General features: G+C 52.2%; 1 protein-coding gene and 1 long non-coding RNA gene across 2 annotated transcripts in view; both read right to left on the bottom strand.

Moving 5' to 3' along the window:
• The window catches only part of FRMD7 (FERM domain containing 7), a 29320-nt gene extending 29072 nt beyond the window's left edge, over window positions 1-248 (bottom strand). Inside the window, exon 1 of the mRNA XM_075941204.1 lies at window positions 221-248. Within this exon, the coding sequence (XP_075797319.1) occupies window positions 221-248 (28 nt within the window). The remainder of the gene's footprint in view (window positions 1-220) is intronic.
• A 599-nt stretch (window positions 249-847) lies between these two features.
• Window positions 848-14259, bottom strand: LOC142831265 (uncharacterized). The gene is made up of 3 exons (XR_012906966.1): window positions 5459-14259; window positions 2189-2338; window positions 848-1496 (listed from the first exon to the last, which is right to left on the bottom strand). It is a non-coding gene; the product is annotated as an uncharacterized LOC142831265 (long non-coding RNA).
• Window positions 14260-14666: the final 407 nt, after the last annotated feature.

The following is a 14666-nucleotide window of genomic DNA, read 5'->3' as shown; positions in this document are numbered from 1 at the left end:
CAGCCGGCGCGCCGCGCTCCCCGCCGCCTGTTCCGCACCGCAGCCCGGCCTCGCCGCGGCCCCCTGAGCCGCCCCGACCCGCTTTCAAGGGGGCTGCTCGGGAGGGGGGGGGGGGGGCGGCAACAGCGAAGCTTTCCCCTTCCTCGCTGGGACTCCGGGGGCTCAGTCAGTGCCAGAGCCTGGGGGGAATCAGCCGCGGTCTCCGGCTCCTCTCAGTTGCCAGGCGGGGATGCTGTCGCCCTTTGCATAGAAACTAGGACTGGCAGGGACCTCGAGAGGGCATCGGTCCAGTCCCTGCCCTCTCGGCAGGACCCAGCACTGTCTAGACTGTGGGGTCTCAAACTGGGGGGGGCATGAAGAAATTCCAGGGGAGGCACGAGGCAACCCAGCCCCGATTCGTCAATTCCCCCCCCCCCCCAAGTTTTGCTGTTATTTTTTTTTTTTTTTTTTTTTGCTCAATAAGTTTTGGTGCAATGGGGTGTGTGTGCGTGAGGGCTTCTCAAAAATCGAAAAGGTGGCCTGATGCCGAAAAGTTTGGGAATCACTGGTCTAGAGCCTATTCCTGATAGACATTTATCTACCCTGCCCTTAAATATCTCCAGAGATGGGGATTCCACGACCGCCCTGGGCAATTTATTCCAGTGTTTCACCACCCTGACAGGTAGGAAGTTTTTCCCAATGTCCAACCTCAACCTCCCTTGCTGCAGTTGAAGCCCATTGCTTCTTGTCCTGTCCTCAGAGGCCAAGATGAACAAGTTTTCTTCCTCCTCATGACACCCTTTTAGATACCTGAAAACTGCTCTCATGTCCCCCCTCAAGCTTCTCTTTTCTAAACTAAAGCCCAATTCTTTCAGCCTTCCTTCATAGCTCATGTTCTCTAGACCTTTCATCATTCTCGTTGCTCTTCTCTGGACCCTCTCCAATTTCTCCACATCTTCCTTGAAATGCGGTGCCCAGAGCAGGACACAACACTCCAACCAAGGCCCAATCAGCGCAGAGCAGAGTGTTAGAATGACTTCTCATGTCCTGCTCACAACACTCCTGTTAACGCCGCCCAGACTCATGTTTGCTTTTTTTTGCAACAGCGTCACACTGCTGACTCACATTCAGCTTGTGGTCCACTCTGACCCCTAGATCCCTTTCTGCCGGACTCCTTCCCAGACAGTCACTTCCCATTCTGCGTGTGTGAAACGGATTGTTCCTTCCTAAGTGGAGCACTTTGCGTTTGTCCTTATGAGGGGAAACTCTTACATTCCTGTGAAACAGCAGCTTAGCAAACTGGCCCCGTGGCGCGTGTGGAACCAGACGCATTCTGGCCATTTCTGTGACTCACGCCGAGGGATCGGTGAGTAGCTTCTGGACAGCTTTGTATGACGCCGCCGGGCCGCAGATCTCCCTCATGGGAGCCTGGTGAATTGGTCCCAGTGGAACCCGGAAACCACAGACCAGCTGTGTTCTGGGGGGGTTGTTCCAATGTGCACCGGACCCCACGTTTGCTGAAAGATTAGCAGAGGAGCCCAGTTAGCGGAGGAGCCCAAACCTGGCTCCAGGATTCAGCCCCTCCCTTCCCCCCCCCCAAGATGCCAGCTGCTCTGGCTCCAAGGATCAGCTGGGAAACAGTGGAGATTGGCATTTCAGGCCTCAGCGCTGGCTGCCCCAGACACTCAGCCGGCGGGTCCCCTCCCCATTTTCCCACGTGTACCCATCCCGGCGCACTTGCTTGCAGCAGGAGGGAAATCTCGACAACCACACGGCGCCGTTGGCTGTACAGCAGCGGTCACACACTCCCACTAGACGCTGCTCCTGAGCAGGCAGGCTGTCATGGCTGGAGAGCTACTGGCAGGGCTGCAGGGGTTTCTGGCTCTCGGACCAGGGTTCCCTGGGAGCTGGGTGCTCCTGTGGCTGCTCAGGAGAGATTCAGTGGATGAGCAGAGCACCCACTGCCAGGGTTGTGTTGCTACCAGTGGTGCACATCAGCACATAAAAAAATATTCCGCACACAGCTGGAATGGACTAGAGGGCACACTGGATGGGACCCAGAGGAAACAATTCCTTCCAGTCACCTTCCTAGCATCAAATGCAGCACATGTGCTGCAAGGGACCTTTGGGGCCTGTCAGGGATGTGAGCGACATGATGGGAGGAGAGCGCAATGGACTGGTATTGAGGAGGCATAGCTCTGACACTGACCTGCTAGGTAACCTTGGTCACATCACTTCACCTCTTTGGACGGGTGGCCTCTTTCCCCGTTTTGTCCAGTTAGCCTGTGAGCACCGGAGCCATCTCCCACATGCATCACCTTGTGCAGGGCACGTCCAGGCTTAGTGGGCCCTGGCGGTGCTGTCACACAAACCAACGGATGACACAAACGAGGCAGAGGAAGGGAAAAAGACTCAGTAAGAACCGGGTGTCCCAGCCTCAATATGGTTCTCGTTGCCTCTGGACAGTGTCTCCTACAGCCTGACCCGCCTTGCCCGACCTCGCCTCTGCCATCCCCACCAGCCAAACGAGTCCCCTCCAGGTCAGCACAGTCTGTCTGCTATGGCTGTCGGGGTCACACCTGCTCCCAGCCCCGGCCATCAGCCCTGGCTTCCCGCAGCCACCCACGGCTACCAGCCCCGGCTTCCTGCAGCCACCCACGGCTACCAGCCCCGGCTTCCTGCAGCCACCCACGGCCACCAGCCCCGGCTTCCCGCAGCCACCCACGGCCACAGCCCCGGCTTCCCACAGCCACCCACGGCCACCAGCCCCGGCTTCCCGCAGCCACCCACGGCCACAGCCCCGGCTACCCACAGCCACCCACGGCCACCAGCCCCGGCTTCCCGCAGCCACCCACGGCCACCAGCCCCGGCTACCCACAGCCACCCACGGCTACCAGCCCCGGCTTCCCGCAGCCACCCACGGCTACCAGCTCCGGCTTCCCGCAGTCACCCACGGCCACCAGCTCCGGCTTCCCGCAGTCACCCACGGCCACCAGCCCCGGCTTCCCGCAGCCACCCACGGCCACAGCCCCGGCTTCCCACAGCCACCCACGGCCACCAGCCCCGGCTTCCCGCAGCCACCCACGGCCACAGCCCCGGCTACCCACAGCCACCCACGGCTACCAGCCCCGGCTTCCTGCAGCCACCCACGGCCACCAGCCCCGGCTTCCCGCAGCCACCCACGGCCACAGCCCCGGCTTCCCGCAGCCACCCACGGCCACCAGCCCTGGCTTCCCGCAGCCACCCACGGCCACCAGCCCTGGCTTCCCGCAGCCACCCACGGCCACCAGCCCCGGCTTCCCGCAGCCACCCACGGCCACCAGCCCCGGCTTCCTGCAGCCACCCACGGCCACCAGCCCCGGCTTCCCGCAGCCACCCACGGCCACCAGCCCTGGCTTCCCATAGCCAACCCCAGCATCCTGTACAGCTCTCTCTGCCGCTGGGGGTGCTCTGTATTTGCCAGCCCCTCGCTATGGTGGCCCAGCCCCTCAGGGACACCTCCAACAATCTCCTGGGACCCAGTGCACTACGCCCCGCTCTCTCCACTAGCCCAGACTCTCCTTTGACACCCAGCTCCACACAGCCCCCTCCCGTGCAGGCCCCACACCAGCTCCAAGCTCTTACCCAGCAATGAGGCTGGAAGATCCCCAACCCCACCAGGGGACAGCCATCCCCCACCCCCAACTCCTCCCTCCCCTTCCCCAAGACCCCCAGGAACCAGACCCAGCCCTCCCCCACTCGCAGGCCTGGTTCCCGGGGCACCCTGCTCTGCTTCTCGCCAGTGGCTGGGTGCAAAGGCAGGGCTGGCACATGGGTCGCAGCCCCACCCGCCTGACGGAGGAGCAGCCGGACACATTTCCAGCACCGGTCAGGGAGGCTGCCCCTCCGCCCACAGTGCTTCTGCCCCCACGCCCCCGCTGCGAACTCCGCAGCAGCTGCAGTCTGGGCCGCTCTGGCTCCAGCCCCCTGCTCTTTCCAAAGGGGATTTCCACGTGTGGGGGCTGCACTCACTCTGCTGCAGGGGAGACCTGGCGGCCCACGGGCCTCTGGCGAAGAACTGAGGCCCCAGGGGACGGGACGGAAGAGTCTCCTCAACATCCCGCTGCCAGAGAGCTGGCCAATGTCCGATGCAGCTGAGCCAGGCTCTTCCCAGAAGTGTTCCCGGGATGTGCCAAGTGGGGACGCTAGTCGACTGCGGTATCGGCTACTCGCTTCCCCCTCCCTCCAGGAGAGGCAGCAAAGGGGGTGGGGGGGAACAGGAGCCTGTGCTGGGGAAGGGTTGGCTTAAAAGCCGTATTCCCCCAGCCCTGGCTCCACAGTGCAGCCTGCCCCCCTCTGATCGAGGCAGCAGCGGGGGGGATGGAGAGGCTGCTGCAAAGCAGCCTCTGCCCACGGCAGGCTAAGGTTCGCTGTGGGCAGAGGCTGCTCCGGCAGCAGCCGCTGTTCGCGGTGGTCTGGGCTGCACGCCATGTACAGGGGCTGCTGGACTCAGTGTGGGTCTGTCTACACTACCCCGCTAGTTCGAACTAGGAGGGTAATGTAGGCATACCGCACTTGCAAATGAAGCCCGGGATTTGAATTTCCCGGGCTTCATTTGCATAAGCGGGGAGCCGCCATTTTTAAAACCCCGCTGGTTCGAACCCCGTGCAGCACGGCTACACGGACCACGAACTAGGCTTCCTAGTTCGAACTACGTAGTTCGTGCCCCGTGTAGCCGCGCTGCACGGGGTTCGAATGAGGGGGGTTTTAAAAATGGCGGCGCCCCGCTTATGCAAATGAAGCCCGGGAAATTCAAATCCCGGGCTTCATTTGCAAGTGCGGTATGCCTACATTACCACCCTAGTTCGAACTAGCGGGGTAGTGTAGACATACCCTGTGAGCTGGAACCGAGCCGTCCCGGCTTGCACTGGTCCAGGACGCTGCGCCTCTGCGCCCGGCGGCTCTTCCTGCATTTCATATGCAGAGCCATAACAAGGATGGCTCCGGAGCCAGCAAAGTCCCGGCTCGAGCCGGCGCCGGGAACTCCCCCCGCAGCAGCTCCGCAGCACGGTCCTATCGGCTATTCGTATTCAGATAACCGCAATTTCACATCCCTAATGCCAACCCGTCAGCCTTTCTTTGGGGCTGGGAAAACTACCCAGTTCCACAGCCACTGCTCCTAGAGCGCAAAGTAGCTGTCCCGGAAAACGGAGCGTGGCCAGGTGGTACTATCATCCATCCTGCTCGGCACATCCATGTGCAGGGAGCTTTTTGGTGGCAGTGTAAAGGGTGCACGCCCCGCTCCCCGGCCTAGCTCTGTAACGGCTGCAGGGACGGCTGCTCTCTGTCGGCCTGTTATCGTGTTGCTGGGTTGGATGGTTGGTAACTATTCTTGTTTCAGAGAGCGAGGGAGCACGTCAGGAACCGCCGGCAGCACGAATCCATCTGAAATCAGCACTTTCACTTTCCACCACTTTCACTTATCTCCACTTTCACTTACCTCCACTTTCACTTTTCACCACTTTCGCTTTCCACCACTTTCGCTTTCGTTTTCATGAACCCTACAACTGAAATTGAAAGCAGAGGGTGGGTTTTGCTTGCTGTTGGAATGAGGCTCACGGGTTCGGCTGGATCTGGTGCCTGTTCTGCCTGAGATTATCTATGGGTCTGATTTATATGCTGCTCTGCATCTGCTAAAGACGGACCCTTCCAGCGGGGCGCTCTTTCCTTCCTGAAAACGCTCTCCAGTGATTTCAAACACTCCCCTGGCCCCTGCTCCCATGCCTTTCACCCCGACTGTAGAGGACACATGGGCAGGGGAATGGACCAGAGACCATGGTTGTGTTCCTGGGTCTGCCTCTAACTCACTGAGCTTAGGCAAGTCACTTACCAGCCCTGTGCCTCAGTTTCTCCTCCTGTAAACTCTTACCCAGGTCTCTGTATGAAGAGGACAGTACAGAATGTTGTGTATTATTTTCAGAGAGACCTCACCTGCTTCTTTGGGTATGTTTCAACCATCATTTTCATGCAAAGTGGATACAAATTGATGACTGTTTTGTTTTAGAGGAAAAAAAGGATGTTTTATTGTAATTTACATTATAGTAAATTTCTCGTTTTAATAATAAAACTGTTCAAATATTTAAATTTAACAAAATCCACCAAGACCTATAGATCTTATAATCACTTACAATTTTTTTTAAATGCTCTATCTGTGAACCTCTATCAAAAACAGAGGCTGCGTTTCTACAGAGAGAAAAACTTCCGGGAAAAACCACTAGCGTGGGAGGCCAAGCTTTATAAAGATGGCTCAATCCGGCTAGAACCTTTGGGGAACCCAGGGACGGCCAAGAAATTGACCCTAGGAGACACCATCATGGATCACGTTAGGGTCGTGCGCCGAGCCCCTCCCTGGGTGTGCTCATCCATTTATTTTATAGTTTGAGTTCTGGGCAGCCTTTAGTGTTGCTTTCAACACTTGGCAACTGCAGAAAACCTGCCGTGGCTGCAGGTGATCAAGAGACGCTATCTGGGAATATGTTCAAGAAATTCTTGTTCTGGGTGAAAAAGGAACGGGCAGCAAATGGAAACAATGCGACTAGAAGATGTAAGGCCCGCCTGCCAGAAAGATACAGCATTACGGAAAACGGTCCTCACACGGCCGTGCCTTTGAATATGATGGGGACACGCCTGGCTCAATGGGTTAGTAAATGTAGTTTTGCGCCCTTGGTCTGGGCTGCCTGCCATGCCTCACTAGGCTAGTAAGTGGTAACCTGGGCTCCGAACAGAAGTTTGTGTTTTGAGTGGACTGATTGCTTCTGAATTTCAAAATGTGTGTGTTCAAAATACAGCCGGCATGTTCGTTCCGCACGGGAGTGTTTCCTGTTGCTGCTGGACTTCTGGAACCATTTTTTAAAATTGCTGAATCTAATCAAACCGCCTTGGTGAAGGTAACCCGTTTAAAAGTAAAGTTAGGAATTTTAACGTGTAAAAACGTCTTTTTCTGGCTCTCTGGTATGTTGCTGGAAATAAGGGTTGAAGTAGATTCCGATTATCTTCAGGATTTATTATTTCCCCTGTGGATTTGGGATTAGCCTACATGATATCATTTAAACAGCGGGACAAACAGCTGTGGTAGGAGGAGTTTTTCATTTCCAACCTCATTGTTTCAAGGCAGCGCACTGAGTAATGCTCAGTATTACATGAGAACGTAAGAGTGGCCAGACTGGGTCAGACCAAAGGCCCATCTCGCCCAGTGTCCTGTCTTCCCACAGTGGCCAATGCCAGATGCCCCAGAGGGAGGGAACACACCAGGTAATCCTCACATGATCCCTCTCCTGTCACCCATTTCCAGACAAACAGAGGCTAGGGACACCATTCCTACCCATCCTGGCTAATAGCCATTGATGGACCTAATCACCATGAACTTATCTAGCTCTTTTTTGAACCCTGTTAAAGTCCTGGTCTTCACCACCTCCTTTGGCAAGGAGTTCCGCAGGTTGACTATGCGCTGCATGAAGAAAAACTTCCTTTTGTTTGTTTTAAACCTGCTGCCCATTAATTTCATTTGGTGGCCCCTATTATGGGAACAAGTCAATCATTTTTCCTTATTCACTTCTTCCTACACCAGCCATGATTTTATAGACCTCTGTCATATCCCCTCTCAGTCTCCTCTTTTTTTCCATGGTTGTGAGAGAGTGACTGGGTTTGAAGATTTTGTTTCAGCCTAGACAGAAGAGCTGTGAACATCCAATATCTGCAGCAATCCTCAGTGCTACCACTAAACATGCGTCAGATAGTAAATCATCTGTGTCCAAAATGAACAAAACAAGCCCCACCTTTCTTCACTGCCCAATCAGAAGACGGCTGAGGTCATAACCAGGACCAGCCGGTTCCAGGCAGACCCTATCGATGCAAAGGATACTTGGTTGATTTATGCAACAAATTCTAGAACAAACATTTCATTGGCAGGCACAATCCTGATCAGGCTACGCTGTCCACCCGGCGGAGCAGACATTGCTGGAAGGTGGCTGGATACAGGATCTGAGAAGAAATATGAGCTGCATGCAAAAACCATGGCTGGGAATGTTGTTAATCTGTGGCTAGAAGGGTGGAGCAAAGTACACAACAATCCAGCCATAAGTGCTGGTGTGGCGATGGAAGGTGGGCCGGGTCGCCTGTCTTCCAGAAACCAGTGATGTAACAGGAAATGCCCAGGCAGCAGGATACTTAAAAGCTGACACAGACTGGGAGCAAAAATCCAAATGTCGGGTGTTTAGTTTCGTCACGGTCAATACCGCAAATGTGGCAACGATGACAACTACAGAAGAAGCTAACAAGGGGAAGCTGAAACTGGAACATGTGGCTGCATGGTTCATTTGATGCATCTCTTAGCCAGATTCAAGTGCCACTCTGGGAATAAAACCAATGTGCCGAAATCACAACCGACCTACATGACAACCACATGGCTCCAGCTTCGCCGCAGAGAGGAGGCGGAGCCAGATGAATTCTCCCCCTGGATCGACCGTGGAATTCAGGGGTGGACGGTGTGAGGCTGTGGGTGCAGAACTGGCCTGTTACACTGTTGGTGTGGGAAGAGAACGGTGACCAACTAGATGGATCTTCCCCGGCTGAAGCACTTCGTTAAAAGAAGTTTATGGATTCAAAACATTTAACGTTTTGTTTAGCAACGATAAATTGCATGTACTCTTTTGTGCTCAAATTCCAGTTCCCATTCTAATCCCACTTGACCCAAATCATGAGCAAAAAAGTGAATTATCTAGTACGTAAGCAATATATCACTCCCCATTTTCTAACATCCTAAAATGTACAATTAATAAGAATCTGAATATACTGTCATATATTGCTTAAAGAAATACATATCATTACAGTGTACCTTCTTAGGTAGCTAACAGATGTATCTAATGTAGAGTAAACCCTCTATTTAATTCCAAATCAACGTTTTAATGCTGGTATCGGACAATGAGAATGCACCTTTTTTTCAAGCAAATAACTGAAGTACAAATAAACAAGTTGATTTATTTCATTTGAGGTTTTCCACTTGGTGGATAATTTACTTTGCTTATTTAAATCAATCCACCCTGTTTTCATGCCTCCATCAATTACAATTGCTTGGTGTGGTCATCATACTACAGGCTTCTCTTGTGTTGTACTTTATTTGAAAATATTTTCTCCATTTGCTAGGAACAACCAGGTGTTCTGCCTTAAAGAACCCGGTCTCAGAACCTGGTCACTTAATATAATCATCAATAATGCGACACGCTTCTACAGTATTTTGCTTCTGATGCTCTCCACAGGCTTCCCAAACATTAACTAAGGCCATGTCTCCACTTGCAGGAAGAGCGATGCTACAGCGGTTGATTTTCTGGCATTTGATTTAGCGGATCTAGTAAAGACCCACTAAATCAAATGCTGAGGGCGCCTCCATTGGTGCCAGTACTCCTATTCCTCGCAAGGAGTAAGGGAAGTCGATGGGAGCATTTCTCCCATCAATGTCTCATTGTGAGGGCAAGCTACATTGACGCCAGCTTTTTACATAGATGGAATTGCCTATCTAAAGCCGACTTTCCCCCGTAGCGTGAACCTGGCCTAAGATACATGACATGCCCATGATATGGCTTAATAACATTATGGCCAATATTCTGCCAGGGAAGCTGAAGTGAGTTATTGTTCTGGCTCCGTGTTGCCAGGGTCTTGTTTCCAATTCATTCTCCTCTGCTTTACTTACAGGTGCATCCAAGCTGCACGCTGTTTGGGGACTAGATCAGATTATTTCTGTTTCTTTGCCATGTCTGCCCCATTCTTATCTGAGAAGGCCTTTTGCATTTCACACCCGCGGGCCCACGTCCTCCAAAGTATTTCGGTGGGAGCGAGGCCCCTCAGTACCTTTGAAGATCTGGGTTTTGGTGTCTGATCCTCACACAAGCTTTCTTGTTTGGAATCACATCCAGTTAGCTTGATGTCTCCGTAACTTATCGTCTCCACCATGTGAAACTTACACGCTGGCATAAATCAATGCTGGCGAGTGGTGAATTGCAGGGTTTGCAGGGCTTGTTGGAGACACGAGGGCTGGCTGCCATGCCTGGAAGCTGGCAGAGAGTCTCATTCCAACACAGCTTTTATTTGGGGTGTGAAATCTATAGTAAAGCAGGTGGGAAACCATTTGACAATCTGGCAGCAGGGCGTCATTGCTCCAGATGGCATGGCTTTGATGATGCAGGGATCCGAATAGGTAACCAGTTTACCTGGTAAGCATCACCCTTAGCAGTGATGTTTACAGGAACTAGTGCCCGGGGGCAGCCCCTTGCCTATGGATCCCGCTTAATCGGTTAATCAGTTAACTGATTAAACGGGATTTTACATCCCTAGATCAGAGACACGGGCAGGCAGCAATCAACAGGTTAAGGTTAGCACTGGTACAAATGCTGTGCTCAAGTTCTAGTGTTCTAGGATTCTATGATTGGTTTAAACCCTAGAGAAGTTACAATCAACTCAGAACGAACCTTTCCACTTGCTCATTTGGCAACATGCGAAAGTCAATTCTATAGGGTCACTTGCTTCTGAGACGCAACCACCATCTCCACAAGGGAGTGTGTTTTGTGCCTTGGCTGCTTAATTTTCATGACAATTTGGCTGTTGTAACAAGTCACAAAACCATCTTTGGAGCCATGTACTCTCCTTAAGTCCTGCACACAACTCCTAGTGATCCCAGCTGGCATTGCTGACACAGAGCGGATAGCACAAGACACTTAAAAAAGCTGATAACCAGAAGAATTAACCTTGGGATCAAACCTCTTTGAAGAGGATGGAGATAATCCCCGTTATATACGGCCCACCTTGCATCTGGGCTGGATACCGCAAAGCAGGCTATGCTACCTCAATCCTAAAACATAACATTATTCTAAAATGCCTTACAACTGGGTTTTTGTTTTTCCAGGATAAAGCAACTTTGCGGTCCCCAAAGCTGTTAGGCCAGTGCAGAACACAAGAAACGTTCCGAGAAAACTCCTCTGGAAAAACCACTAGGAAAAAAAGACTTCTGCTTCAAAACGCTGCCATCTTGTGGACATTGTGCTCAGGAATCAGTGAGGGCCAATTTACAGTAGTTTGTAGGCTTGAGCGTAGCCAGGTACAATTATAATACAAGCTCACAGGCACAGAGTAATGTTGTCTGCTTTTCTCTAAATAGCAGAAATTAATTGTGCATATTGACTAAGGAAGTCAGGGTTAATACTAGGCATCTAACCGAGCACAGAATAAATGCCATTGGCTGTGAACAAACACAAAGGCCATAGAAATTACTTCCATGGACCTAATTAACAGTATGGGTTCCCGCTATTATCCAAACTGATAACTCAACAGTGGTGAGCAGTGTATCGCTGCACTTACCAAAGGAAAACTGCAACAAGGCAAGAGCTGAAGCTAGTGCATGTCACTCGAACAGACCAGTTGAGCTATCAAGCAAACCAAGAAAACAGACCCTCATCCAGGTCTGCTCTGGTGCCCCCAAAGATGTGGGTTTCTCCCTGCACCCTGCCACTTTTAGCCAAGGAGGTGTGATTGCAACAAATCTGTTCTGCCACACAAGTAAGTGCACTTCTGGTCTGAGCGTCCTGTTTCAATTTGAGTATCTGCGGTTCCTGGTTTCAGTTGTGAGCTTGCATCTTCCTGTTTGCAAGAAAAGCTGACCAACTGCCATCCGACCGGTAATCTGGATAGCTCCACAACGCAGCTCAGAGACAATGCGGACACAGACTTTCCATCCTGACGGGAATTGGCAGGAAGACTGACTATCAAAGAGCTAGGCCTGATCTCTCCAGGTCCACTGGGATTCAGGCATCAAAACGTCCCAAGGCAGAACCAAGCCAGACACGTGTTAGAAACCGACATCGATTTCAAAACCCACCAGGGATGGTGCCCGGAACTCTTTATCCACATCCCATTTACAGTGATGGCAACAGCTCCCTTTCTAGCCATGCAGGGCCAGCAAGAGAGGCCCCGGACTATAATCAGTCACAACCATTTAATGAAAGGGAATTAGGGAAGCGATGGAGAAACCTTTTCTGAACATCAGCATGATGGGTCCTATAGCAAGGCTTATTCGAAGGAAACTGATATAGCCAGTCTGTAACGCTCAGTGAACAGACAGAACCCCAAAGGAAAGGAAAGTATTTAAAAGACTGTTCCAAGGAGGAGGGAGAAAAATTGTTCTCCTTGGCCTCTGAGGACAGGACAAGAAGCAATGGGCTTAAACTGCAGCAAGGGAGGTTGAGGTTGGACATTAGGAAAAGTTCCTACCTGTCAGGGTGGTTACACACTGGAATAAATTGCCTGGGGAGGTTGTGGAATGAGCTAGTCTCTTTCCTGCCTCCCTTTGGGACACAGCTGCAGCAGCCGTTGCCTTCTCTGGCGCTCCACTGCAAAAAGAAAGCCGCAGGAACGTGGAAAGCAGGCAAGGAGTGAATCAGCAGTGATTCCACCACAACGGACCCATGGAAGAAACCCCTTTTGGCAAGTCCTCGTCCGGTGATCCCCAAATCCTCAGTATGGATAAAAGGGATCACCCATCTCCCCTTTACAAGTGGCGCGTTTGTCTTCTGACACGGAGTATTCCCTTATCAGAGATCAGCCCTGATCCTTCAGTGTTTATCCAGGCAAAAAAGGAAGCCGTGAAGCCGTGACAATTGCCCTCTTACAACCAATTAACAGCTTTCCCAGGGGCACACCTGCACCATCACCCCCTCAGGTATGTTACATGCCTTTCGGGGCTTCCCCTTCTGCCTCGGGGTGCTGATGTTTTCCTGATGCAGTTGGCACAGCCACCAAGTCCCGCCTGAGCGTGGAGAGCTCACTTCAGTAGGGCTCTGCTTCAGCACGGGGAGTTTGCCTGCAGGGAGGGAATTCCAGGATCAGGGCCTCAGCACAGACACGGTCAAGTCTGCGACTAGAGGAGAGTCCCTGCTGGTAAGTTTGTGTGAGCCTCCACTCATGTGGCATAGAAATCATGGGCCATGGCAGCTTTGGCTTTGGAGCCTGATAATTTGACCAGAAAAGTCAATCAGCGAAAGTCGTCTCTGTTTTCAAACAGACGTCGTTTTTATCCCATCCGGGTGAACGGCCCTGTACGCGGACTTTGTCTAATTCAAAGTTTTGTTGCTTTAAAATCTAGTTGGGAAGCGCGAAGGGAAAAGGTAACCGCCCGCTTGCGTCCAGACAGCTGTGGCTGGTGCGTCACACATTTCCTGCTGGGATACGTCACTGCCGTGTTCGCAGCCACATGGAAAGTCCTTTCGGTGTCCTCAGCTTGCAGGAGCTGCTCTCGCTCGTGTCTCACTGCGACATCTGAGAACAGGGCCCGTGGCTCTTTGTACTGCTAGAAATTGAGCTAGTCTGGTTTTTTCCCAGTGAATTGTGGGGGATCTTGTTTGTCCTTCTGGGCACACAGGGGGATTATGAGGAGGCCCTGGAGGACTCTCAGCACTCAGGGTGAGGCTATGTCCTCACTGCAAAGTGAGTGGGATACCCGCTCTAGCCTGTACCCCTAGCTGCAAGCTAGCCCGGGGCCTTCTCTGTCCTACCACGGGCCATCGATGAAAATTACACAACTTCAGCCATGTAACATAGCTGAAGTCGATGTACTTCGGTCTGCCCACTGCAGTAAGTCTGCCAACTCCACTTACTCTTCTCGTTCCGATGGAGTCCGAGTCAACGGGAGAATGCTCTACCGGCGATTGATCATGTCTGTACTAGATGAGATAAATCAACCTCTGCTGGACTGATCACAGGCAGTCAATCTAGCTCGTAGCGAAGACATGCTCTGGTTTAAAGCAGTATGGGGCAACCTGCGTCCCATGGCCCACATGCAGCCGAGCAGGGTTCTATGTGCGGCCCATGAGACATTTAGTTTACCCCTGCCCATGGGCAGGCTTGCCAGATTCCGCTGCTTTCTGGGTGCGTAGTTTTTTTTCTACCAGTATTGCTGAAGTGACATGCATACAGTCAGGGCAGGTGAAGGGAGGTGTGGACTGATTGCACACAACGTTGACAGAGCGCCATGTGTTCCCTCTAGAGATCATAGAATCATAGAGCACTAGGACTGGAAGGGACCTTGAGAGGTCACCGAGTCCAGTCCCCTGCCCTCATGGCAGGACCCAGTACTGTCTAGACCATCCCTGACAGACATTTATCTAACCTACTCTTCAATATCTCCAGAGATGGGGATTCCACAGCCTCCCTGGGCAATTTATTCCAGTGTTTCACCACCCTGACAGTTAGGAACTTTTTCCTAATGTCCAACCTAAACCTCCCTTGCTGCAGTTTAATCCCATTGCTTCCTGTTCTATCCTCAGAGGCCAAGATGAACTAGTTTCCTCCCTTCTCCTTATGACACCCTTTTAGATACCTGAAAACTGCTCTCATGTCCCCCCTCGGTCTTTTCTTTTCCACACTCAACAAGCCCAATTCTTTCAGCCTTCCCTCCTAGCTCAAGTTCTCTAGACCTTTCATCATTCTTGTTGCTCTTCTCTGGACCCTCTCCAATTTCTCCACATCTTTCTTGATGCCCAGAACTGGACACAATATTCCAACTGAGGCCTAACCAGCACAGAGTAGAGCAGAAGAATGACTTCTCGTGTCTTGCTCACAACACACCTGTTAATGCATCCCAGAATCATGTTGGCTTTTTTTGCAAC

The sequence above is a fragment of the Pelodiscus sinensis genome, chromosome 13 (genome assembly GCF_049634645.1).
Source record: "Pelodiscus sinensis isolate JC-2024 chromosome 13, ASM4963464v1, whole genome shotgun sequence".
In the NCBI taxonomy this organism is placed as follows: Eukaryota; Metazoa; Chordata; order Testudines; family Trionychidae; genus Pelodiscus; species Pelodiscus sinensis.
This window is presented reverse-complemented; position numbering and strand designations above follow the sequence as displayed.